The sequence below is a fragment of the Tetranychus urticae genome, chromosome 1 (assembly GCF_039701765.1).
Source record: "Tetranychus urticae isolate SD_2017Ah chromosome 1, NJAU_TeUrti_SD_1.0, whole genome shotgun sequence".
In the NCBI taxonomy this organism is placed as follows: domain Eukaryota; kingdom Metazoa; phylum Arthropoda; class Arachnida; order Trombidiformes; family Tetranychidae; genus Tetranychus; species Tetranychus urticae.
The window spans coordinates 2146609-2173325 of record NC_142958.1 but is presented as its reverse complement, the minus strand read 5'-3'; the positions used below and the strand labels follow the sequence as shown (position 1 = coordinate 2173325).

The following is a 26717-nucleotide window of genomic DNA, read 5'->3' as shown; positions in this document are numbered from 1 at the left end:
AAAAAAGCGAGAAAAAAACTCTAATTTGATTGATTTACATTTGTAAATAAAAATGTCTTTCTTTACGGTTTGTGCCATCTACTGTTGTTAAAAGAAAACACTTTAACCGTTGCTTTTAATCAAAGAGTAGAGTAGTCTACCTTAATCTTTGCTTTTAATGTTATGATGTGATGTGATAAGTCTGATTGTTGAACTATTTTTGTCTATTTTTCCGTTCTTTCGTATTTTCTGATTTTAACCATGTATTTATCTTCCTTATTTCAGGTTTATTTCATCGAGCAATTATGCAAAGTGGATCAGCTTTATGTCCTTGGGCTCTTGCTAGTAATGCTATTAAATATGGCCGAGAATATGCTCAAGCAATTGGTTGTTACCAAGAAGATTTCAAGAGTTCACAGGTTGTTGATTGCCTTCGACACAAAACAATTGCCGAATTATTATCCGTCCAAATACCAAGCCCACGATTTCTTACCGGATTTGGTCCATTGATTGATGGTATTGTGATTGCCAATGATCCTTTATCAATGATGAACGATCCAACTTCCACATTTGCCTCATACAATCTAATCATTGGTGTAACCCGCCTTGAATCTTACAACCTGTTTAGTTCTTATGATTTTGATGAAGGCCTCAATGAAATGCGTCGTGATAAAATTATACGAACTTTGGTTCGTAATGTTTACTCCTATCATCTACAGGTAAAGTCTATCAGCTTGAGACTTAGATTTATCTTGAGCCTAAGCCCTTGCTAATTCTTATTTTCTGCTTTTTCCCATTTCCTTTTTATTTAGGAAATATATTTAACCATTAGCAATGAATACACCGATTGGACACAATCCAATCCTAATACCCAGCTGACATTGGAATCTTTATCTGAATTATTAAGTGATGCCTTGTTCGTTGGACCCGTCATAAAGACAGCACTTATCCACTCAAAATTGACTAAATCAACCAAGCTGTACTACTTCAGTCATACATCAAATTTAATGTTAACTAATCACAGTCGCCTAGTTTCTGTCCATGGACAAGATTTACCATACTCTTTGGGAATTTATCTTTTACCTGAGTATCACTCAGTAAATAATCACTCTCGAGTTGATATTATACTCTGTGAAATAATGATGAAATATTGGTCCAATTTTATTCGAGATGGGTAAGTGTTTGAACAGCCATTTTTAAGTTTAAGATGCGCTAAATTTTAGCTGTTAAGTACATTCCCAGGAACAATATATCATCAATATTAGGACCATTAATCAATTTATAATCATCAAGGTTTCTCAAATGTATCAAATTGGGTGAAAAATAACGAGCTGTTCAACCCAACCAACCTTTACTTCATCATTCAAAGCATACTGATTGTTAACTGTGACTCCATGAATTTAGCAGCAGCTCAGTGATTATCAGCAACTTTTTTCTTCTCATCTCTTGATTTCTGTTTGCATGTTTGAGTGTTTTGTTAACTATTTTGTCAAGTCAACACTTGAGCTGATAGTCTAGTAAATATCAAAAATTTTAAGTTTGTCATGGTTTCCCTGAAGAACCACAACAAAACGTTGAGAAAAATTTGACAAAAAAAAGAAGCAGCAGTTGAAAGAAAAAGGCTTTTTAGCAAAAATTCAACATTCATTTTACTGTCAACAAGACAGCATCATCAATCATGAAAAGGATGAACATCATTTTGCATGAAGCTTTTTTTCTGTTTTCCTCCCTATTTCCATCTTGCGTCTACTCATCATTATCACCATCACTATCAACACCACCACCGCCATCATCATCATCAACAACAACAACATGAAAATATACAAAGAGTTGGAAGAGGAAAAAACAGCTGAAAGGATCCATTGAACATCCCAAAGGATAACTTGACTGGTTGTGTCTTGAAATTTATAAATTATTATTGTGTGTTTGCACGTTAAACATTTGGAATACTTTGTTCACTCTCATCAACTCCATTGTATTTCAGTTTGAATTGTACATGAGACAATAATTTATAGTCTTATCCATAAATTTGATGCATATTATTCATATTGAAATGACAAACAATTGCAATTGACAGATGATTGTTGGAAAGTTGATAAATATTCACAAAATCTGGTTCCACAATATTGCAACTTTGAAAAATTGTAATATTGCTTCTTTCATTGCCATTTTCAAACCTTTTTAGACCATTTATAACCCAGTTATTCAAATTTGGCCTTTTCTTACTTTTCACACCTTCCTAAATGTTGCCACTTTTGATGACACAAAATTCAATAGTTAACTGTTTCAATGTCCAATTCTGATGCTATTTTTGCATTTAAACCACTCTATTAACTTTTGGCTTCATCTCAATTTCATCTAAACTTTTGGTTCCTTTAGTCGTTTTTTTTTGCTATTCATTTTGTTCAGCTTTCTTCTGGCATTCATCACACTGAAATGCCATTTATCAGGACTAATGGTGAGATCAAAAATTGTTCAATACTCTTGCAACTGATCGTTTCTTTAAACCATCAAAGTGTCTATTAAGATTTCCTTTGAAATACATTCAACTTTTTTCCATCCTTTTTCTTCCTACTAAATTCATTCCAACAAAAAGCAGCATAAAATTTAATAACCATAATCAAAGATACATTTGAGAAAAGCTGATTGAAAATTGAGAGTAAAACATGTTTTTGTCTATTGATTCCCCATTCAATGATGGACCAAAATATCCATTTTCAACACTAATTTTTATTTTGATTCATTGTCTTCTTACCTTTTATTGTCATATTAATGTTAACTTTCCTTTTATTATTCCCATTTTATTTCATATAACTATGATTTGCCCGATTTCAACCAACAATATTGACCAACCCAAAAATAAACATAAAAAACCAGTGATCCAAATGGTAGGAATGTTACGACCTCAAATGGACCAGAATCTCGATCAGAATCAATTCACTATTGGCCTTCTTATGATTACCTTCAACAACAATATCTTTTATTAAGTAAGTATCTCTCTCTATTTTTATTAATAATTTACAATAAATTACATTTTCATTTCAAATCGATACATTTTACTGTTAGCATTTTTTTATATTATTATTGCCAACATTTATATTATCATCTTATAATATATTAAATGTCATTCTCTTCCTATTTTTCTTCATCCCTTTCTCCTTTCTTTTCATCAAATTGTGTTTATTAGATGAAAGTTAACTACAGAAATGTTTGGAATGTTCAATTTCCATTGAGTATTCCATCATCATCTTTGCCCAAGTCTATTTTCTTTCCTTACTTTTTATCGTTGACATTAATTTTCTGTCTTTCTCTTATCCTAATAGATACTAAGCCTAAACTGAAGGACCATTATCATGCTCATCGTCTTTCATATTGGCTCAATTTAATCCCAAAACTTCACTCACCGGGTACAATGGCTTTTGGTGATCACCATTTGCTTGAAGATCACGATAATCCAAACACTTATGAAGGATTGATTCGACCTTCTACATCCAGTGGTTCAACTGATCGAGTGCCTGAATTACCTGCAAACCGAACCGAACTCATGATTTATGGTAAAACAGAGAGTTCACTTAAGCGCAGTGGTGGTATTGGTGGGTCCAATGAAAGTCAATCTGATACAAGTTTAACTGGATCTCATTCATTGGTCGGACCCAATGGTGGTTCAACCAAAGGTGCCTTAAATAAATCTGATCAAATGAATGGCACTTTTTCAATGATAGTACAAGATAATCCTTATTCAAAAGCATTAAGTGTCACTATTGCTGTTGGCTGTTCCCTGCTTATACTCAATATATTGGTATTTGCCGGAGTTTTCCTTCATCGAGACAGAACCTACCGAGGTCGACAAAACTCACTAGCATGTCGAGTAAGTATTTTAAAAAATAAATTCAACTTAAACTAAATCTAATTCAATTTTCCTTTTCGTCTTTTAGAATCGAGCAAACTGTACCGATCCAAGAGGGATTCACTATAAACCAACGAATAGAGTTAAATTTACAAAAGTGACTGATGAACAAGTACAGAACTGTGTCCAACATTGCCATTACAATGTTGATTCAACCAATAATGATAACTTTAATGGTGACTGTTCTGGCCACTATCATTATCAACATGCTTCTGAATCTTGTGTTGGACATGCAACTGGACCAGGAGAAACTGATCAATGTAACTGTCCCTTGGTCAACTTGACATATTACGTTTGCGATTGTCATGAAACTAATATGGATAACCATGTTTGCAAGGCGATTGAGGAACGACAAGATAAACACGAAAATGTAAACATTGTTGGTAACGATGAGCAATTTGGAACCACAACACAGCAGCTTTTAGAAGATAATTAACTGATTTCAACCAAACAAACATTGTACAGCAAATTCAATGTTTAAATTTTTTTCTATTACAAATTCTTAATTTAAAGACAAAAATCAATCGTATAGTATGTCTTATTTTGATATAAATTGTATATTTTAAATACTTTAATCAATTTATTTGAACAAACATCAATCTTTCTAGTCTACTTTTGTATCATTGCATATTTAAATCAATAATACATCACAAATCTATTAAAAAACCAATTTATTAATTTTAAAATTTTCAAAAACGATAAAATATTCAATTGAATGACCGGATTGTTACTTACACAATATCATTATCAATAATAGATAGATGTGTGCATTTGGTTATTTAGTCCTCATTAGGGACTAAGAAAATAGGCAGCTGGTGACTCTCTTTGAGAAAGCAGTGTTTCATGAAATCAAAACCATGACTAATTCGTTCATATTTAGTGGATAACTGAGGCCAATCTGATTGAATTTCATGGTAATTTTGATCAAAATAAAACTTGATTGATCTTCCATGTAATTTATTATATTCTTGAATATAATCCGCAGCCTCTTGAGTGACTCCCTCACAATTACGAACTACGAATAACACTAAATTCGGTAAAATACAGACCAAATTCTCAACATGTTCATTTTTCAGGTTTTGGTTGAATAGATAGCGGCAGTCCAGTGCAAGATGTTTAAGATTTGGATATTTTATCAAAGCCTTTTCCAATTCATTGCAGTCGACATCATCAACGTTCTGTGCATAAACAGATTATAATATTTATTTTAAAAAAATTGCCACTTTTGTCATTGTTATTGTGTTTGATTAGCAAATACATTTCTCATCAAATTAATACTTACAAAGCTTAAAACTAAATCTTGCAAAGATTCGTGTTCGCATGAATCAACAACAAAAAAGCGATTAGAATACAAAGAGATATACGCACTTTGTAAGTTTGGACAGCAAAGTATAAACTGGAAACCATAATAAATGAATTCAACCTCATAGGAATCTATATTCAATTCAAGCATTTTAAGTCTTGGTAATTCGAAACCATCGTAGCAGCCATCTGCTTTCCCGCCTACAAGATAAAAGATGAATGCCGATTATTCGAAATTTCCAAAAGTTTTGAAAATTACCCTCATATTTAGATATAGAAAGTCTTTGTAGATTTTGAAAACGAACTGAGATTTTCGCAAACTCGTCTAAAGTGTAATCCCAATGGTGCAACTGCTTGATGTCATGTTCACGCATTAGGCCACCAAAAAGAAGCATATGTACTATGTATTGGTGGTCATATTGAATAGATAGCATTTCGAGTTTATCACAATATTTAAGAATAGAATCATGGTATGGCAGAATAATTCCTTTTAAAGATTTATATGCATTCGAAATATACAAGCGCGCTCCTACTTTTGCATAAAATTCCTTACATAAGTCAGCAATCTAAAGTAGAAGGATATATTAAAGAATGATTATTTAGCCAATACTAAAATTTCAATCGTTCAACGAACTATTAAATTCGGAAACAATGTGCTTAAAAAAGGTCCATCAATTGGGTCCATTGTTCGATAATAAACGTAATCTAACGGATAAATTTGCGATTTTGAAGAAATTTGCGCCTTCGACCAGAAACGATAACCACCTTCAAACAACCTTGAATGCCCTGCAAAGTAAATTGCTTCATTGATGAAATCGAATGCTATAGAACAATAAGTTTTGTTAATCATTTGAGTCTTACCAATCAAATATTTCACATTTCTAGTTCGCTCTGCAATCAGATGGCTCCATTTGCTGCATACTGTAAAGAAATTTACATGGATTAACAAATTTTCTGTTACTTGTTTCTGTTTCGTTGCTTACGTAATTTCCTTCATTATCGACACACAATAATTTTTAAAAATATGCTCTAACAATCAAATGATAATATTTTATCACAAATTATAATTAACATTCAAATACTGTAGCACTGAGGTTAATCATTATTTTTGAAAGGTTTTACAGTTTACCCCAGATTTACAGTTTTGTTACACTAATATCAACAGTCACCATTGAGATCATGCACCGCACTGGGAATAGCTTATTTTCACTATTCTTCGGGCAGCGTAATTCATGATTTCCAATCTTCCTTAATAGATCAAATTTAACCTTAAATTTTGTTTATATCTGATTTTGCGAGTTTTTGGATTAAAATTTCACGAAAGGGAAATTGAATTAAGTCAATTGATAATTAAAGAAATTGAATCAAAATTTGACGAAATTCAAAAGACGATATAACTCCTTCTCAATAGGGACCATTGAAAAAATGAGTGCATTATCTCAATGGTGACTGTAGGTGAATTAAAAACGGAAACCACGAATTTCAAGGTCAAAACAATAAAAAAACCCCATGAATAGAGGGGCAAACAGGCTACAGGAGAGCATCGATTAAAAAGTAATTGTAGCTGAAACGGACCAGATTCAAATACGTAACTTATCAGCCTCATATCATGTCACATCATCAAAAGTAATCATTTCGCATCGTTAGTACTATACATTCAGATCTGATAAAACATTGATTCACTTTCTATATGAATTTTAGCTATGCTGCAGAGAGTAAATAGTAATAGCTTCACTTTCTATTGTATGGTCGACATTTTATTATCTTATACAAAATGAATATGATTTGTTTAAAAAAATTACCTTTAGAGCAGTTCAGTAAATCATCCAGTTCATTCATTAAACCAAAAATGATGAAAAAACAATCGTCTGGAAGTTCATTGATAATCATTGAAAAAGATCAATAGTTAAGCCTGACTAACCACTTTTAAATACAAATGATCCAATCTAGAGACACATTTGATTACAACAAAAATATAAACTTTAGTAGAAGTTAATATAAAAAAATCGAATTATATTATTTATAAAACACATTAATAGTAATAAATACTTGTTTAAATATTACCACATGAATAATCAGAAATAGTCAGAAACGAGATCCAATCCTAGATCTGCTATTCATATATCAAACTGGCTCATTGCAATACAGTAAACTGGCAGAAAATCAGACAAACTGAAAATAGCTCATTTTCACTATTTGTCGGGCAGCACATTTCATGATTTTCAATCTTCCTTGATAGATCAAGTTGAAACGCAGGTGTTATTCAAAGAGAAATCTGTGTGTTTTTATCAATATTTTACGAAAGAAAGGAGGAATTCGATGTGTTTCTCATGCTATTTTTACACCAGAAAAAAACAGTTTGAGCAAAATCTATTTCTAGGCATTTTCTTCTATTCTTTTAGTTCTCATCCTTTAACTTGGTTAATTGATGATTGTAGCAATCAAAACAAAATTTAGTATTCAAATTGAATTGACTTCTCCTGTAATAGGTCATTGATAAATTTAATCCCATTATCTGGCATGTTACTGTAATAATAAGTCACCATTAATATCTGATTTAAATATATTTGAGTCAACCAAAAATTGTATAAAACGTAATCTTTTCCCAATCAAAAGAAGGAAAGAGTAATTCACTTTGCAGAGAGTAGCCACTTGTGTTTGTGTTGTGCACGATTCGTTTTCATTAGTAGATTAGCTAAAATAATGAAAATTTATTCAGTTTACTCTATTTCATACTTCTGTGATCAATGGGAGTCTGAAAAGATACTATTTTCAAGATTTTATTAACATACAGAATAGATCAACAATTAGTATCGATGAATCCATTTTTAATAATTTAATCTCGGTGTGGTCCAGTAATCTAATATCTAACCTTTTTAACTCCAACCAACATTTATCCATACATAGGCATCGGAGCATATCCACCGTTTCCAGCATATCCAGCGTGTCCAGCCATTCCAGCCATATGATAACCCATTGCTTGATTATAACCATGGGATCCGCCAAAGTGACCAACTGGTTGTTGTTGGATTGGCTGGTTGTAAACAGGTCCAGAATAGCCAAATGTAGGTGAAGGTATGCCAATATTTCCGCCACAATTATTGCCACAATTGTTTCCACAGTTAATACCACAATTATTACCGCAATTGCTACCGAAATTGGGTCCAGAAATTGCTCCACCATTGAAGCTTGATTGCCTAAATGTTGGCACTCTGGCTAATCTAGCAGGTCTAGCAATACCACGAGCACCTAACCCTCCTCCACTAAGTAGGCATCTCTTGCTGGCTTCAGGTTGCTCGTCTTTACTTTCGGCAGAAGCTTCTTGGTTGTCCTCAGCCTTTACATATGAAAAGCTGAATATCAAAAGACTAAAAATAAATATTTTCATTGTTTGGATGAATTTTTGGATTGGTTACGAAAACATCAACTAAATTGAATCAGTACTGTAAATGGTAAAAGTTTGGTGAGATCTGCGTTTTTGACTCCTCTTATTTATAGAGTGTCAAGAATCACGGAATAGATATTTGACTATAAATCATTATTATTTCGTAGTTTTGACTGTAATTAATCTTAAAGGTTGATTGTTGAATCAGTTAATGATAAATATTTGTAAACATAGCAGTAAATTTAGATTCACTGTTTGTGTATTAGTTTCAAGTTACATCTTATATTCCTAAGATCGTTTATGAATAAGATTCAGTTTAAAAGGAAAATCAAATGTCCAGTATTTTGATTAAAATAGTCTTCTCAATTCTCTATTATTTTTTGGCGTTTTATTTTGATTTCAATTGTTCAATGTTAAGCCCGAGTAAAGCTCAATCACTGTCAGATCAGTCAATTACATATTGTATTAAATTAATGTTTGGTGATTGTTTTGAAAGTAACAACAAAATCTATGCCACAATTTATTATGCAAGTGTATCAATGAATCATTTTTTAATGAAGATCCAATCCATAAATCAATTACGAATCATACATAGAGACAATTAGTCAATTGGAATCATAATTATAGCGAGAGCTGAGGAAATCAATTCAATAATAATGATTGTAATTGAAAGGCTGAACATTTTCCAACGACAAATAATTCCTCGAGGTTCTACAGTTTTCACTTTAACAAATTAAAGTTCAAAGAATCAATTGCTATCAAAATCGACAAATTGTTTTAACTAAAAGACAGATTAGGTGAACTCGATTATGTTTTTCTGTTTAAAACCTGTGTTATCAAAAGGAGAGACTTCTGGAAGGGAAAACTAAACGCAATCTAAAAAATTTTTGAAAAAATATTTAGGCCCGATAAATCACACAGCAAATGTAAATGTATTTAAACAAAGAACCTGAAGACATATTCAATGTCCATTCATGAAAATGAATTATTGAGATCGCCGATTGTGATTTACAACAATTTATTCGGGATTTGCTTGGACAGTAAAAAAGTTTGAAAAAAGATACCTTTAGATTTTATCCGATAGGAACAAAAGCGAATGATGTGACACTTTAATTTGCTGTGTAGGCATTCACAATTAACTTACCCAAAATTTTACATTTTAACATAGCATTGTATTTGTTGATTAGTAACTCAGTGAATGTGTTTAACATTTTAAACAAACAACTGTTAAAATTACACAAAATTTTGGTTAAGTTAATTTATGAATGTCTATATTAAACCATAACTTGATCTGATATCTTTACCAGAGTCAGAGCCAGTCAGAGTCTTAATCACTTTGGGTTTTGTTGACCAGAAGTTTCCTTGCTTTTTCGGTTTTCACTGAATTAAGAGTACGATAAATCGGCACAATTAACATAAATTAGCTTAATTTAAACTGCAAGAATGAAAACACGATTTAAAGCAAAATTATTTACTTTTATGTTAACTCTAAGTGATCTTCACAAGAGTAGTACAAATAGTGTATTTGATAGCCTTTTAATATTACAAAGTGCACTGAGAAGTTAAAGTCTGGGAGAAGCAGCGTTCATCATGATTAATTAAGCGACCTTTAATTTGATTTTGATTAATAACAAGTTAGTACTTAAATGTAACTTTTGTATCATCATTAAAACAAATCTAACTTTCAGACTCTAGAGGAAACAATAACAACCTTTTATAATAGCAAATTAATCAATTCAAAGACAGCTTAAATTTATGATAACAATTGTAATAAGTTATTATAAAATTAATAAATAAATCTAATGGTAGATCAATTTAGGATGACTTTTTTATGTACAGATGAGATGCAATGATTCCAATAACAAAGGCTGAGATGAAAAAGGTTGCTCCCATTGCCATTGCCATTCCAAGACCACCTTCATCTTGATCATCAAGATCACCTTTGCCACCTTTACGAGCTTTTTTACTGACATAAACCGAGCATAAATTAGTTTTAGACGATGATTGAACCAGATAATTACTGTTCACAGGATTAGATTTAGTCAATCTGCATGTTGATAATGAGTTTGATACAGAATCGGGTGCTTCACAATATTCAAAAGTGGTACATCTAACACTACCAGAGCTACAACGAGAAGCACAATGCTCAAGCGAAACGTCGTCTACAGTTTCAATAAACTGTAATTCCTCGCTTAGCTTTTGTCCAATTAAATGTCGATAATCTTTAGACAGTTTTCCTAAAAATAGAAAAAAATTAATTTTCTTTTATTCATTTTATTTACAAATCGACTTACTTGAATAATGGTCACATTCAGAAGTGCTAAAGTCCCAAACATCACGCTTAATCTCATGAGCAGTGTCAGTGGCAACATGAAGAGTATGAAGGAAGCATGCAGATTCCTCTCTAATTGTACATAAAAAATAATTCATGAATCAATTTAAAATAATTTACTTTATCATTAACTAAACATTTTTATGGTACTTACTTTGAATCTTGAGTATTTTTTATCTTAGGACAATAATCAAAAGATTTGCAGTCAAAAGCTGTTGATTGTGTACATAATTGAGCACATTCGGTATCTTTAACATTTTTAACTTGAGATACAGCATCAATAACCAGACTACGACCAGGAAGTTTACGGTAAAACGAAATGAATGATTCTGTGGAAATGGAAAGAGTTAGTCAATCAAATGCTGAATTCATCGGTGAAATGAGCTTACTTGATAATATGTGACATCCATCGACGTAAGATGAAAATCTTTGGTATGATTGTTCAACAACTGAAGCCGTTTTGTTTGTCATTGTACATTCACTCAAAGGAGCTGGACAATATGAAATAGTCAGACAATCGTCGTTGTTAGAGCAAAGTGATAAACATGATTGATAGGAAACACCAAGGGTTCTTGTTGGTTCACTGGTAAATCGGCGATTAGGTTGAATAACGACAAAATCATCGCCAGAATATGCCGATGGAGATGAACGGTCTTTGTATTCCTCGTCAAGTCCACCGATTTCTTCAGGACCATTGACAATGAATAAATCTGCAGCTGATAGCTTTAAATTGGGAAGCACAAGTTCACCTCGAGTCATTTTATCTTTCAATTGATGAAGAATGTTTTTGGTGCTTTTCAATAAATTCAATTCAACCAAAGGAGTTGTAGATGATGAATCAGAATAAAGGGGAAAGTATAAAGTACAATTGTCTGAAGCTTCTTGCTCATATGCTTCATCTTTAGGGGTAAAGAGGTAACACTCCAAGTTGTTGCAATGGGCAAAAGCAGGGCAATGGTCAGCATCCAAGCAAAGCTGTGAGCAATCTTCAAGATATTCACGGATAACAATACGAGTTGGATTTGATAAGACAGTTGATTGAGTTGAGATTACATTGTGTGTCTCGGCTTCAAGTAATTTACCAGTAACGTAAATATTTGGACCAAAGATGTTGACTCGGATTTCAGGTAATCGTAGTTTAGGAATTAAATTGGAAACCATTGCTTCAAATGATTTATAAATTGACAAGTCCTTTTCTTGATAGCGAGCAATATCAAGAGAAGTATCTGGAAAAACCAACTGAAACCAAGTATACTGTCCAGGTTCATCATAACAACCAGAAATATCGAAGTAATCGTTATAATTTATATCATTCTCCATGTAATCGACAACAGTGATCTCTATTTGATTCGGAATCGACGCTGTTAACCAGCCATAGTTATTTAAGTTATATGGCTTGATGATTATGTGATGAGGAGGTTGGTTGCGGTTATCAACCGCATTAAAAGTAGGAAAGTAATACTGTATCAAGGCATCAATTTGTTCATTTTGAGTAGTCGAATAAAATGCGAAAATCACACCCTCAAAAACGTCCATTGTCCCGTATTCAGTATCGACTTGTCCCAAATAATTGGTATAATCAAGATTATAAAGAGATGGACTAAGCAAGTTGTAGGTTGATGGTGTTGAAACTGGCCAAAGCGTTGTAAGGAGTTTTGCAGTGAAATCATAAAACGGTCGATATTCAATGGAGCACTTTCCTGTGACTGGATCAACTTGGTAAAAATTGATTAATGTTGGTGTCTTGATGGAACGTGTTATGCTGTTTGATTCAGTTATCTCGTACGAGTAAACATTCTGGTATTTGATGACTTTAGCAGAAGACAAGGTGAATCTATCAGGCTTTACGAAAGAAAGGGCTGCTTCCATTTCAAGAAAATAAGTGTCACCTGAGGCCCATGAAGGAATGGCTACTTTAGGTTTGTTCAGTCTTTTACATCCAAATCCAAGGGGAAAGGTAACGTGCTGGTCATGTTTGGCCGGAATTTGATTGAATGTGAGAAAATTTAAAAGTGTCTTTGAGTTTGCATTTTTTTGGTGATAAATTTCAAGTCGATAAGGTGTGTTTGTCTTGGCTAAGAAATAAAAGTCTATAGCTAAATCTGAATCAGCAGGAGAAGCACAAGCAGACCAGTGCTTGACACTGAAATCATCAAGAGTCTTTTTTCCTTGATAGTAAGCGCTTATAGAAAGGGCAGAAACAATAGTCATCATTAAAGTTGGCCCAAGTTGATCAACATTATCCACAGCAGAACCCAAACGATCCAAATATTGATCCATTTCTGGTGTCATCCATTCAGACATAACTGCGTTTTTATGAACCGAATCCAATGGTAAGGTTTCACACATCGTTGACCCATTGTTGATGACAAACAGCTCTTTGCTAGTCCAATAATAATGAATAGATTTAACTGGTTCACGAGTTTCAAACACAATAGATCCGGTTTTGGTGTCTCCATTGTATTCGTCTTTAATTTGTATAACACTTGAATCGGGTGAAACAATCTCTACGATTGTTGAATAGCCAGATTGTTTGTTCAATAATGGAGATGTTACTTTAATTCCTTGAGTCCCATTAAATTTACATAAATCATCATCAGCTTGATTAAGTTGTGAAAAGGTTAAGAACAGAAGTAAATAAAGCGTAACAGATGATATCATATTGGCTGGTAAAAGTTGGCTTCTATATTGGCTCGTCTTAAAATGAGTGGAATAAACCAATTTATAAATTGAATTATCCTATTTGACCATAATTACGGTGAGGAGCAGATATTTAATGATAGCCCCATTTAAGTTAATCATTAAATGATTATGATCAAAGGGAGGTAATTTTACATTTAATTAAACACAAGTAGCAAGTAAGATTACTAAACCTCAGTTAAAAGTAACTCTCGTTGATACTGTTTCAACGCTTTCTTTTGTTTTCTCGACTCATCTCCCTTTTAACATGGAGAGTTTGGCGTGTTTTTAGTGTTAACTGCTAATAGTGATAATTTAATGAACACCAGTTATGAACAATGTGATTGATTAACTGAATTGATTAAAACGTTTTCTATTCTAATTATAATCATTTCTTGTTTTTTCCTCTTTCAGTATTTCTTTTGTCATTTACCCATTTATGCTTCATATTTCCTAGTGAAGTGACTTGATTCACTGAGATATCAAGTAAAGTGGTTCAATGTAATCCAGGAACAATTGATTTAGATATTTAACAATCAATCGCAATGTATGAGTAAAAGATCCTCCCTTTTCATCATTTTCAATGAATAATTTTTTCAATTAGAGTAAAATTACGAAAAAATGAGCAATTTGATGTCAAAAAAGTAGCAAAATGGGTGTTTTTAATGGATTTCATTGACATTCTTCATTTTAACAAACTACCTGTTCAGAAGCTCTTGATTCAATCAGATTTGATTTATCATTTATTTTAAACCAGAGTAACAAAATGATTCACAATTGGGTACAAAATTGTCTCAATAAGTTATCAGTCAATTATTCAGAGCGTTTGCAAATGAACCGGAGAAGCATTTGATTTGCACTCAGCTTTGCACTGGATTATGTCCCATTCCTGTAGCTAAATGTTGGACTAAAATTATAGCCAGCATTTAAATTTCAATATACATTTAAGTCGATCACAAATTGAAGAAATTTCGGTTGATTAAGATTGTTTAAGATTGATTAAGGTTGGATGAAAAATTGACATCAAATCAGGTTCAAATTTTATGGTAAAGACCCAATAATGAATGTCGGTAGATTATGATACAGTGAAGTACCAGTGCAATTTTGGGTTAGTTTTTCCATAATCTGGTCATATTTGTAATAAATAATAGCAAAATACTGATATTTTCCAGTAAAAACTGTGGGAATAGAAATGAAATTAATATTAATCATGTTTGAAAAAATGAATATGAAACTTTACTAACCAACAGAAAACGATGATTATCAATAACAAATAGTCTTCCAACAAAAAATCCAACTGGGTGAGTGGAAAGTCTTTCAAATATAGCAATTAACTTGAGAAATTAAGAGTCAAGTTATTGATAAAAAGTAGTTAATTAGATGATTAAATAGGTTTATTAAACTGGTTATTTGGTTAATTGTTGAATTTTTGAAGCAGAACGATAAAGTCTACGACATCTAGTGAAAATTAATTTAACTTACTTTTATTTGAGATGATAGAGTTTTACTTTGACCACTTCTTATTATCCAATAGTTCATAAGTCTACATTTTTTTACCTGTTTTGTGATTTTAGTTTGGATTAGATTTAATCAAAAAGTGTTTAACAATTTCATGTATAATTGTTATTTACCTTGTCCACTGTGGTTGCAGCGATTATATTTAACAACGTTAAAGCACCAAACGCTACTATCCCTAATGTTATGGTGAGGACATTAAACAAAACCGAACCCGTTTTAATAAATAAACCGTAAAAAAGGGCAAAATCAGCCATCAAAGAGCCGATAATATAACCAGCTAAAGTTATTGGACTCAGTTGTCTCTCTGTGATTAACAATTGATTGTAATAATAATTTTGTTTCTTTATAAAGATATCAATCAAAACAGTTGCCGGTACCAGCTGATTGTTGGAGTCAATAGAAGAGTAAAGAAAGTCGAGGCACAAAGATGTGTAGACAATCAATAAAATAATGTGAGTAAATGACCAGAAAACATTGTGAATAAGGACAACCATTGGTACAATAATAATTGCCAACCAAATTAGTTCAAGGAAGAAGAACTGTTTATAACTAATTATTTCATTTTTATACTTGGAAGCATCAAAGAGAACCATGTTTGTTATGAATAAACCAGCGGTACCAACACAAGTCACCTTAGTCATGATGGCATGAGATTGGCTCATAAAGAAAAAGACTCTCCTGAAATTTGAACAATTATATGAACCCATAATTTTATCCAAATTGAAATGCAACTGGCGAATTTGATGAAACACCCGAATTACAGTGAAATTATTGTTCCATTCAAGATAACCAATGGACAAGTGGACAATAAGAAACATAGAAGCTGCTATAAAGGATAAAAGGTTGAACGCATCTTCACCAGGAATACCAAGCTGATGATCACCCAACATAATCTTGAAGAGATCAGATGAAAAGATTGCCAATAAGAGAAACCTTACTGTGGCTAGAACTGACCACAGGTCCACGACAATGTTGAGAATAATCCTGTTTTTAGAAACCGTCTTTGACTGGGAATAACCTCGATTACAAGCAAACCAAAAGTAACCCGATGATTCTAACGTGTTTAAATCTTTGATTAAATTGGTTTTAGAGCATCTTCGATCTAAATAGGTAGACCAATGATTTAAAAACTGGTTAAACATATTTTGCATCTTTAATAAGATGGCGAAAAATTGATTCAGTGGTCGAGATTGTGTTAATTTTTGACAGTTTCCAATTTGCATCAAACCAGATTCATACATAATCTGTTCTGGTTAAAAAATCTAAGCTGAGTTTATTCGTACTCATTAACTCATTTTATTTTTGCTCTTGAATTTCAACTCTTACAGGTAGACATGAAGATGAAAATTATTACTATTAATCATGGTCTATAAATGTCACGGAATGCAACTCCATGTACACTCGATATAAATTTCCTGGTATATTTATTGGCATTATCCTGATAAATGTATATAATTTTATTGATGTTTTATATTGTTAGCCTTTTCTGAGATCTTTAACTATGCATATTTTAAGGAAAATATATCGTGACTGTCGGCATCTAAAAAAATATAATCACCAAGAATAATATCAACAAGCATATTATATTCGTGATTTTGAAGATCATAAAGTCATTTATTAGAAAGTTTGAAATCATTGAGAACTTGATAGTTTGACTTTAATGGTCTGACAAATTTAAAATGAAACTAATGAATCTGATTGTTTTAAATTCATTCAGTGACTTATAATCATTATTGATGCAGCAAGCAAGTGAATGAATATTTTTTGAATTGGAAATGTCAACACATTTACAGTCCTTGATTTTAGCAGTTAATTTATTGGTTTTTAACTAATATATTGAAATTGAAGATCGACTGTAGCCATTCAGATTAAATGTCAATTGTAGTTCATGGATTATTAAGGGAACAATTGAGACAAATGGACTAACACTACTCACGTCATAACATTATCATATTTTTTTATCATCAAAATGCTGCTGATATATTAATAACTCAGTTTTTAATGTCTCGTTTCAGCTGATTGAGTTTATTTTGCCGTTGAAATGATAAGAAAATATTTATAACTCAAGAGTTGAGTTGTTAGACAAAATTATCAAGCAACATACCTTTGCAAATGCGATGTTGATTGTAAGCAACTCAGTGAAATGATTGAATAAAACAAGTTGTTGATTGAAACGGTTTCACTATGATTGCATATTTTTACTTTATGTTGTTTCCATTTCAATTATGCATATAATATAAAACATTTCTTCGAATGTTGAAGTTGAAAGAACGAAAATCGCCCCGAAAAAAAAATATAAACTTGAAAACATTAAACATCATGTAAATATTACAAGTAAATTATTTGATGATGGTGAATTTTAAGACCAAAAATTCAACTTTCATCAGGTAGCTCTTCAAGATTAGCAAATACAATTATTCGATTGATTTAACAGGTTAGAAAATTAATTTAACGCGATTCAATTAACCTCTGGTGCATTGGGGGTCTAGTTTTAATTCCGTCATCAGATCATTGATTTGATTGTGTTCTGTTGGGCCTTTTGTTAAGAGACTCTAAAATCTCTTCTCGTAAAGTTGTTGGACTGGTTAAAATGTTTGTTGATGTGCTCAAATGACGCAAGGAATTGAGAACCTCTGTAAAAATAAATAAAGTTGGAAAATTAGAAAATACAAAATATTAATAATGAACAATTTAGATTTATTATTATTAAATGTTATTTACCTCGGCGTAAGGTAACCAATGAACAGTTTTGATCTAACCAACGAAGCACTGATCGACACATATCATCAACATCACTTGTAGTGACTGTAGTCATGTAACTTTCCAAAAGAGACTCCATTACCAGACCAAACTATTGTAATAAATTAAACAATTAGTAAAATGTATTATTAATCTTGAAGAGAATAACTTACTACCCAGAATTTCCAGTTGTTCATTGTTCTATCTTTGACATAACTGTCAAATTGTTCCTTGACTTGGCCAACTCTTTGACATGAAATAGGTGCTCCAGTTGCAGGCAGTTGACTTTGAAATACTCTATAAGGTTAATACAAATAATATTTTAGGGCCACAATTTAAATAAATAAATAATTCATACGATTTACCCGATAGTTTGATTCAAAGTTTCTATCTGTTGCCTTAAATTTTCACATTCCTCTTGTCTTTGATGCCTTTCAGATTTCATGGTTCTTATATATTCAGCTGCTTTGTGTAACATGGCTGCCTTACTTATCTTTGTATTGGCATTCTGATTAATTGCAGGCAATAATGTTCTAAGAGTATCAAAACCATTTTTAATGTTGCATCGACGCTTTTGTTCAGCATTAATGTGACAAACTCGACGGTGCTCTTTGTACTTTAGTTTATCGGTATCCGATTTTAGTTTAATAGTTTTGATGGATGAAAGAGTGGAAGGTATCGAAGGTGAACCAACAGTTACTATTGATTGAGGAGAGGCCAATGGAGTGCTTGAATTGGAATCCCTAGAGCTTGGTGAATAAGCGGAACCTAGTAAAGGAGGAGGTGAAATAGTTGGGGAAGATATTTTACGAACTCTTTCCTTAAGACCGGCAAGAAGTCCTCTTGGTGGCTCAGGATCACTTAATCGACCGCTAATTCTACCTCGAAATGGACGAGTTGGCCCAATACCATCTCCAGAATTGGAAGACATCAAATTACCAGATTGTCTACTATTAGGATAATTGAGCATGTTTCCATGAAGAGATGGATGGGATGAATACAAGTGGAGTGGTTGTTGTTGTTGGTGTTGATTGTGATGATGGTGATGATGATGATTTTGAATAACTCCGCTAGCCTTTTCATAATCATTGGAGCTTTTAGTAGCAGATATTAAATTTGTATTTGCAGGTGATCCAGTGTTGCACAACAATTGAGCTATAAGACTGTTCGAGTCAGAGGTAAAATCAGATGACGTGGCAGTGTTAGCAGTTATTTGGTTTGAACCAATGTTACCTGATGGTGTAACATTCATAGAGGGTTCAGAAGAGTATGAGCCAGTCATGTGAGAGGTTAACTCAGGAGTGATTGAAGAAGTTCCAGGAGCTAGATGATTATTATTGAAAGAATCTGGCGTAAATTGAAGGTTATTTCCCCCTCGAAGAGCTGCAAGGTTTGTTGAAGAAAAATTGACCTGGCTTTGTTGCATTAATTGAGCATTTAAGAGTGGTCCAATGGCATTTCGCCGTTGCGAGTAAACTGGTAACGATATTGATCGCTCCATTGGCCCGAGAGTTGTACTCTTGTTTGACTGATGATCATTCACATTTATAGCTGCCGGTGGGGTAACAGGGGTTTGCTGGATCTGTTTAGATTGTGATTGTGGCTGAGGTTGAGTTTGAGGTTTATAGACCATGTGTGGTGTTGAAACACTTCGCGATCGGTTGCGAGGTGATCTTGTTGGCATTTTAGGATACATAAAATGATCCTCCACTGAGCCTCTTGATTGGTTTGTTTCTGTAACCGTTTCTGAACGTAAACAATTTGCCTGTGAAATTGCTGTTTGATCCGATTTACCAAAATTTGAATTCATTGAATTCATACTCATGATACAATCATAGCTACCAAAAGCTCTACCTTTTTGCGATTCCAATGAATTAGTTGATGTAACATTATGCGCTGATACAGGCATATTAATTAAATTAGATTGTGATTGAGTTGAATATGGCATATTATTGTTTAAACCGCTATTTTGGACTTGCAGGCTAACAGATTCAAGAGGATTAATCTGATTTAAATCCAGTGTACTTCCACCACTGGTAACATGACTGATTACTGTAACATTTGAAGACTGAGGTTGAGCTGGCGTTGAATTTGTCTGATGATTTGACGATAATCCTTGTTGGACAATGTTTTGTTGAGGTAAATCAGCGACTTGAATTACAGTTGTTGCATTAGAGTTTCCTTGGTTCGCATTGAAGCTTTTAATCACACCTGAACTATTTGAACCATTATTAGATACATCCAGCATATCTCCATACGACATTTGCATGTAATCAGAATTGACAGGGTTGGACGCGACTCCGAATCGCTGTAATAAAAGGAAAGATGTTTATTAAATGAATTCGTGTCAATGGAAGCCTTGATTTTGATTATAACTACCGGTTGTTTATCAAATATTTTCCAATTGTCCCTGAGATTATCTGATGTTGACTCCTCGGGCAACGGTGGCATTATACATACTCTGCTCAACAAAAAATCTGCAAATTAATAAGAAAAGATTGATAAATAAATATGTGTTTAAAAGGAATCAAGTTAATCAAGAATTGATTAAAGCTTATATTGACTAAGATATCATGAGGAATTAAAAGTGTCGGTCATTAAAGATGTGTTGGTATAACAGTGCGCCATATTCAGTTAGATCATTGAGCTTTCATAGAAATGAGAAGTGTAAGGTTCTTGGGTGAGATAAAATTTTCTTGTTTCTTAAATTATACTTGACAGATAAAACGTTAATTCAACCTAATGGATGATCAAGTCACGGTGAATTGAGTCAGATGATACAACTCTTTGAACTTTGTATTCTTCAATCTATTCAATTATTTACCAGAATCAAACAATGAAATATTCTGGTAAATTTTTTTATCAAACCTAAAAATCGAATGTCTACAAAACAAGCTCGAGTAATAAAACAAAACATAATCAAACAAAGTGAAAGATGAGAATAAAACAATCAATGAACGATAACTGTTTATCATCATTAATAAATCTATCTCCTCCTCTCACACTCGTCTGATAGATATAAAGTGGGAAATACAAAGCCTGAGAAGCAATTTAGATTGATTCAAGACCCAGACCATTACCATGTTCAATTAGCATAGATTTTAAGAGAAGCCAATTGTAAAATCTAGATTAGGTAAGCTTTTCGAATTATAATTATACTTGACAGTCGAGTATTGATACAAAATGATTACTCAGATAATGAAGAAGGGTAAATCAGAACGACATTTTTTCTTATACTGTTACGAAGTCGTATAAACGCTAATCAACTGTTATTTCAACTCATTTCAAGGTTAGTTAAATACAAGTTTTTATCCTGAAAATTGTCAATGAAATAATGAATATTTGCCTTTAGTTTTCGTTATAACATATTAGGTGTTATTAATCCAACTCACCTGATAGAGGTTCCATGAAATCATCGAGACAAGGTTGCAATTGAGTAAGACCAGGTTGTATGAATTCAGCCCCCATACCTGACCGTGCTGCCAACGGGATTACAGTTAATTTTAAGTAAATTTTTTTTGTTGATTTGTTTTTTGGGAATTTTTTAAGCTAATTGTCATTTTTCTAATTGTCATAATTATGACCCAAAATCAGTGAAATTCAAGATATAAATATTTTGTTAAGGTATATACCTATTTCCCTAGGATTAGGGAAGTCAATCACATTAGGAGGTACCAAGGAATTCAAAAGATTATCGGAAAAATCCATCGCAAAATCGTCGTCAACACTTAAATTGTTCAAATCTTGATTGGAGAAAAACTCATTCCATCGGCCATCGTGATAATCAGAGAAAGACTATTTGAGAGGAAGAGAGACAAAGTGAAGAAAAAAGAAAGTGATTAGACGGAAGCAAATCAATGATAACATTTGGAAGAGAAAAGCGAAGGAAAATAAAAGGAAAAAGATATTAATTGTGAAAAAAGATAATATTGAGGATACAAGAATGATTATAAAACAATCTAAAAATGAAGAAGAATCAACTTCAGTGATAGATTGATTGTGTACAATTGATAATCGCTTAAAGACTTACACTGTGAGTTGGTATTTATTTTTCTCATTTTTGGCAATAACTGACAGTTTTACAGTTGGACTGAACATTTATCTGTTGAAGTTTACATTCTTTTAACCTTAATAGTAACAAATCTAAATTTTGTAAATTAAACTCAATTTATTCAATTTTAGCTCAAATTTAATGAGAGGATAAATTGAAGAGGATAATTAGATAGATAGCCTAAAGGATCGAGAGGGACTTGTATATTTATTATCAAAATACTAATGCTAAGTGTAAATAAGTTTTGTCTCAAGCAGATATTGGATGACACTTTGATTAAAGCTTAATTTTGTTCATTTTCAAAACTGGAAAATCATAAATTCAAATTTCAAGTTTGCTTGCATTAAATGTTGACAGAAAACCAAACTGCTTTACAATATAATTTAAGTTAACAGGTCATTTCAAAGTTTACTGAAGGAAGAGTTTTTCCCTCCTTAAATGATTTAAAAAATTTAGCGCTATGAATATTTTGTGAAAATGAGGAAAATAAAGTTGAAAGATTGGCAAATGTGATAAAGGATGGGAAAAGGACCAGTTTAAATCTTCAATTGAAATACTCACGCGTCTAGGAGGTCTTGGTCTGAGCGTGTGCTTATGGTATGCGCGCCATTTATGGTACTCAGCAATCACAGTAGTATGCCTTCGTTTCCAGTATTTACCTTCAAGAATAACTGCTTCAGCCTTGTTGTGGGACTCGTGGTCAGAAGGCGATGAAAATTGGCATACTCTAGGATCACGACCGATAATATCTGTGAATGAAAGAAGAGAAAAATAGATTAAACATTTGCACTTTTGATCCAATCAATTGTTGAAATCACTTGTCGAAATTTAGGGAAAAATTACATTGAATATGCCATGCTCTCCAAATAATATTGTTCAATCGGATCTTATCTTTAAGTTTTAACGGTAATCCTTTGAATGTTTTCCATTTGGGTGAAGTTATGCTTCCGCTATAAGCTAAACTCATGCATTCAAACAATTTGCTAAGTCCCTCGTCAACAAATCGTCTTGGCGCGAATGTTTTGCCTGGAGAAAAGTAAACTGGATAACGCGATTTAGGAGCAACTTCTGGCTGGATGGAATCAACACAGATTGGAACAACAGAAGTTTCTTTAAAATCACTGGTCTGTTCAACCTCATTTACATCATCTTGTTGGTCATCAATCTGAGAAACCATAAAATGACCAGAATGAATGATTTCAGATTTGCTTTCTCTTTTCACAAGAGTAGATGGATGTGAAATTGTAGAAGATAAACCATGAGATGAAGATGAAAGCTGCTGATCAATAGGTTGACTTCGTTGGTGATTCCATCCTCGTAGATTTAAATCAACACTATTATTAGCAGCGTTAACAACAGATGCACTCTCATCAAGCTGTTGGAGGTAATTTGAGGTATTGTTAGTAGCAGAAATAGAAGCTAAGGCTAAATGGTTTCCATCGAATGATAGCCTTGTTGAAACATCACCGTGTCCTTGTAACATCATACTTGTTGTTGTTCCACTTGACGCTGTTGTTACTGCCAGTCGTTTCTCCGGCAAACCAAATGGGCTCATCATCGTTGACATTTTTAGAGCACAAGCACTTGTTCATTTCTGTGATGGTGGTTCGGTAAGGCGAAAATTGAAAATTAACCATGAAACGCAAAAGAATACAAAAGAAATGATAAAAAGAAGAAGAGAAGAAAGAAAAACAATTAATTCATAATTCAGATAAAGAAAAACATAGATTAAAGAGTAATCTTATGTTTAAATGATTATTACTTGGGTATGAGGAAGGGGAAAAAGGGTGGAAAACACAGAGAAAGCGGTGGTTAAGACGAAGAAGCAGCAAAAGTTGATAGTGGAGGGGAAATTAGAGTAAAATGATAATTCAAAAAAATTACAGTTACTATTCTGCTCTGAAAATGAACTCAGATTATCCATGTTTTAAAGCATATTAGTATTAAAGTTTAATGGTGGCCATGATGATTAACAGTAATAGTTGACGAGTGGTTGATTGGAAGATGAGAAAATAATGAGAGACACTGGTAAAGAGGGATAAATGAGAAGGGGAAGCTTGCGGGAGACTTGTAGAGAAAAATGAAAGGCGAATCAACAAGAATAGCGAGAATTATAGAAAGAGAAGAAGAGTGAGAAAGTTTGATAAGCAAAATGATTAGAGTGAAAGTTTAGGCCTAAACACACAATAATTAAATCAACATTTATCTGTAAGCTATTAAATAGCCTTCATTGTCGTCATATCTTCTAGTTAATTCACTTGTTGTAGTTAAGTACACTGGGCTAAAGAACAAATTTGGGTTGTTGGGTGAAAGAAAGAAGATGCAGAAGAGAAGGCATAAGATAAGGTTCGTATTACCATGTTTAGATTAACCAGAATATAGAAAGGCGATCAACAGCTTTTAATCTGTTAGTAAAGATGATTGATACTTTTTCATTTGTTCAGCAATTGCAGAGTAGACACTTTTTCAATATTGCACATTAAGCTATTGTTGGAATTTAGGAAAATATTAAAATAAATAGGCAATATTTTCAAATTTTTTTCGGGTAACCGATGTAAATGTTTTGATTGTATCGATAGAGCTGGTTGTTATCTCACTTGTTGTTTTTGCTTAAAACTGAAGGGCTTGTTGATAATAAAGTTGCTTGTTTAATATCGTTTAATTGTAAGTCTAACACTTTAACGGGACTTATAAACATACAGGACATACATATAAACAATTTAGAATGATTTACCTTGATAAAAAGGCTGATTGAAAACTGCTGATAAATAACGTTTCCAATAGTTTCAACCACGTGATTCCACATATAATCACCAATTGATTTAAAAACTGAAACTTAAAAGACCAGACTTTTTGATTTGAAACACAGCTTAATTACTAGAGACAATTACTTGATCATAAACACAGGATTCACAAGAATTTAGAAGAAAATCAAGAGTTGAAATATTGAAACGGAATAAGTTGAACGTTTATTTGAGTTTCACTTTGTTTTACCATTGATCCTGCGATGTTATTTTTCAACAAATTTTCTGATGTTGCTGGTGTTAAATTGTTTCATTGAGACAATGTAAAGAAGTGAATAAAATATAGCAATGTTAATTTCAATGTAATCACGTACATTAATAAGAATATATTTAGTTTTAATTTTGAAGTTTGTTACATGAAGCAAAATACAAAACCTTGAAGTGTATGGTTTATATTTCTATGGTATTAGCTACCATAGGCCTAGTTATGTCCTTGTGAGATAACCTTGAAAGGATCTTGTCTTCTTAATAATTTTTATTAGTTGAAATCAGTCAAGTCCGGTTCGAGAGTAAACCAGGTTCGGGTTGAAGGCAGTCTTGTAATTCCCACTATTGCTTTCGAGTTATTATTAACAACAACATTAAAGGTGTACAAAATGTTAGTGCTTTTTGTTGTTGAAAAAAAGCTGATAATTGATCAAAAAAAGGTAATAAGAAAACCAATCAAAGTCATCTGATGAAAGGATTTTAAATTATTTTGTACATACAGAAGATGCGAGGAAAATTCTGCAAAACCAGCAACTGATTAAATGACATCTAATTGACGGTTTAACATGTCAACGTTTAATATCTGCATGCAGTCAGATGTTATTTAAGCTATTATTCGTAAATTAGCTGTTGTTGTCGCGATTCAATCAATCAGTTTGTTATGATTACAGAGTATTGCTGTTCTTTATGGTTAAACAATTTTGTTAGGTTTCCATTGTTTCAATCATAATCGGTATCTTCATAGGCAAACGGGTAATTTAATGCACCAAGTTTAAGAGGCCAAGATTTTGACAAGACAATCGATTTCCTGGGTCAGTAAAAAAAGAAGCAAATTGATTTGATTAGTTCAGATTTCAACAAGATCAATTTAAATTTCATTTCGTAAATACATTATTATGTACTAACCTTTAACATTGAAATACCGCAACTGAGACCAAATATAATCTAAGCTGGTTAATTTATTACCAGATAAATTAACTTCGGTCAGAGATGGCATACCTTTAAACATATTGAGTTCAATATATTCAAAACTATTGTCACTCAAGTCCAAGTACTAGGTTTATTATTTGTTCAGGTAATGCATCTCTCGGTATTGACAGTTCTTCATTTCGGGTAATTTCCAAGTATCTAAGGTAGACAAGATTTTTCAATGCCCCTGATTGAATTGAAGTTATTTTACATCCATTGAGGCTTAATGAAGTTACATTGGGTCCGATCACTTTAACAACAAATTTACGAGTCAAAATGGGTAAATGGAAAGCAAATGGAGTTGAATTTTCAATTAGGATTTGTTTAAAATTAAACGATGTCCATTTCCATTCAAAGATGTTGTGTTATTAGTAATGCTCAAAGATTTGTCAAACGGAATATCAGTGTAAGCATCATCATCAACAATAAGTCGATCACGGCGATTGATTGTAGCTTGAGTTGATCCACCAGTTCTATAATCAAATGATTGAATGGGATGAAATTCAAACTGGATCCGAAAATAACTCTTTCGTCAAATATGATGTTAGTAAAGGTGAGAACATGTGGTGTCTCTGACAAATCTGATAAAGATCCTACAATATTACCACAAGCTATATTTATGGATCCTGAATCAATGAGAAGTGAATTTACAAGCATATTAAACATCGAACAATCGTTTAGTTAAAGTGAAAGAAAGTGAATTAAAATACAAACCTTTCTTGCTATAGCATTCACATGATAATGGACAATGGCTCTAGAGCTGTAACAGAGAAGCGCAAATGGACAAACAATTTTAAATGAATTTGGCTGGTTGGATGTAATACAACAGGAAATTCCTTAATGTT

At 32.5% G+C, this 26717-nt stretch overlaps 5 protein-coding genes and 1 long non-coding RNA gene across 12 annotated transcripts; 2 read left to right on the top strand and 4 right to left on the bottom strand.

Moving 5' to 3' along the window:
• Window positions 1-13: 13 nt before the first annotated feature.
• LOC107368366 (neuroligin-3) lies at window positions 14-4576 on the top strand. The gene is made up of 5 exons (XM_015936180.3): window positions 14-698; window positions 792-1153; window positions 2857-2966; window positions 3303-3847; window positions 3915-4576. The coding sequence occupies exons 1-5, from the start codon at window positions 285-287 to the stop codon at window positions 4320-4322; spliced, it is 1839 nt and encodes a 612-aa protein (XP_015791666.3). The 5' UTR covers window positions 14-284; the 3' UTR covers window positions 4323-4576.
• LOC107368367 (uncharacterized) lies at window positions 4541-7265 on the bottom strand. 5 transcript variants are annotated; one of them, XM_015936182.3, is made up of 6 exons: window positions 6991-7265; window positions 6050-6109; window positions 5823-5974; window positions 5448-5754; window positions 5169-5389; window positions 4541-5064 (listed from the first exon to the last, which is right to left on the bottom strand). In XM_015936182.3, exons 1-6 carry the CDS (start codon window positions 7076-7078, stop codon window positions 4666-4668), a joined length of 1227 nt encoding a protein of 408 aa, XP_015791668.1. In that variant the 5' UTR covers window positions 7079-7265; the 3' UTR covers window positions 4541-4665. The 5 variants fall into 5 exon arrangements, with proteins under 5 accessions (XP_015791668.1, XP_015791667.1, XP_025017893.1 ...); XM_015936181.3 differs by having other exon boundaries at window positions 5823-5989; window positions 6991-7225; XM_025162125.2 differs by lacking the exon at window positions 6991-7265 and adding an exon at window positions 6172-6314 and having other exon boundaries at window positions 5823-5989.
• Window positions 7266-10028: 2763 nt separating this feature from the next.
• Window positions 10029-13920, bottom strand: LOC107368401 (uncharacterized). Its single transcript, XM_015936222.3, has 4 exons — window positions 11295-13920; window positions 11060-11234; window positions 10868-10977; window positions 10029-10810 (listed from the first exon to the last, which is right to left on the bottom strand). The coding sequence occupies exons 1-4, from the start codon at window positions 13564-13566 to the stop codon at window positions 10389-10391; spliced, it is 2979 nt and encodes a 992-aa protein (XP_015791708.1). The 5' UTR covers window positions 13567-13920; the 3' UTR covers window positions 10029-10388.
• A 298-nt stretch (window positions 13921-14218) lies between these two features.
• On the bottom strand, window positions 14219-16343 carry LOC107368325 (uncharacterized). The gene is made up of 4 exons (XM_015936135.3): window positions 15216-16343; window positions 15067-15141; window positions 14829-14918; window positions 14219-14762 (listed from the first exon to the last, which is right to left on the bottom strand). The coding sequence occupies exons 1-4, from the start codon at window positions 16341-16343 to the stop codon at window positions 14694-14696; spliced, it is 1362 nt and encodes a 453-aa protein (XP_015791621.3). The 3' UTR covers window positions 14219-14693.
• On the top strand, window positions 15147-16538 carry LOC112539527 (uncharacterized). Its single transcript, XR_003083409.2, has 3 exons — window positions 15147-15288; window positions 15454-15554; window positions 15680-16538. It is a non-coding gene; the product is annotated as an uncharacterized LOC112539527 (long non-coding RNA).
• Window positions 16539-17270: 732 nt separating this feature from the next.
• Mondo (MLX interacting protein mondo) lies at window positions 17271-25116 on the bottom strand. 3 transcript variants are annotated; one of them, XM_089268400.1, is made up of 10 exons: window positions 24627-25116; window positions 22736-23486; window positions 22454-22641; window positions 21474-21636; window positions 21234-21320; window positions 20221-20318; window positions 18207-20149; window positions 18015-18138; window positions 17824-17953; window positions 17271-17735 (listed from the first exon to the last, which is right to left on the bottom strand). In XM_089268400.1, the coding sequence occupies exons 2-10, from the start codon at window positions 23457-23459 to the stop codon at window positions 17611-17613; spliced, it is 3582 nt and encodes a 1193-aa protein (XP_089124526.1). In that variant the 5' UTR covers window positions 23460-23486; window positions 24627-25116; the 3' UTR covers window positions 17271-17610. The 3 variants fall into 3 exon arrangements, with proteins under 3 accessions (XP_089124526.1, XP_015791620.1, XP_015791619.1); XM_015936134.3 differs by lacking the exon at window positions 24627-25116 and adding an exon at window positions 23777-24619; XM_015936133.2 differs by lacking the exon at window positions 24627-25116 and adding an exon at window positions 24250-24619.
• Between the last annotated feature and the right edge of the window lie 1601 nt (window positions 25117-26717).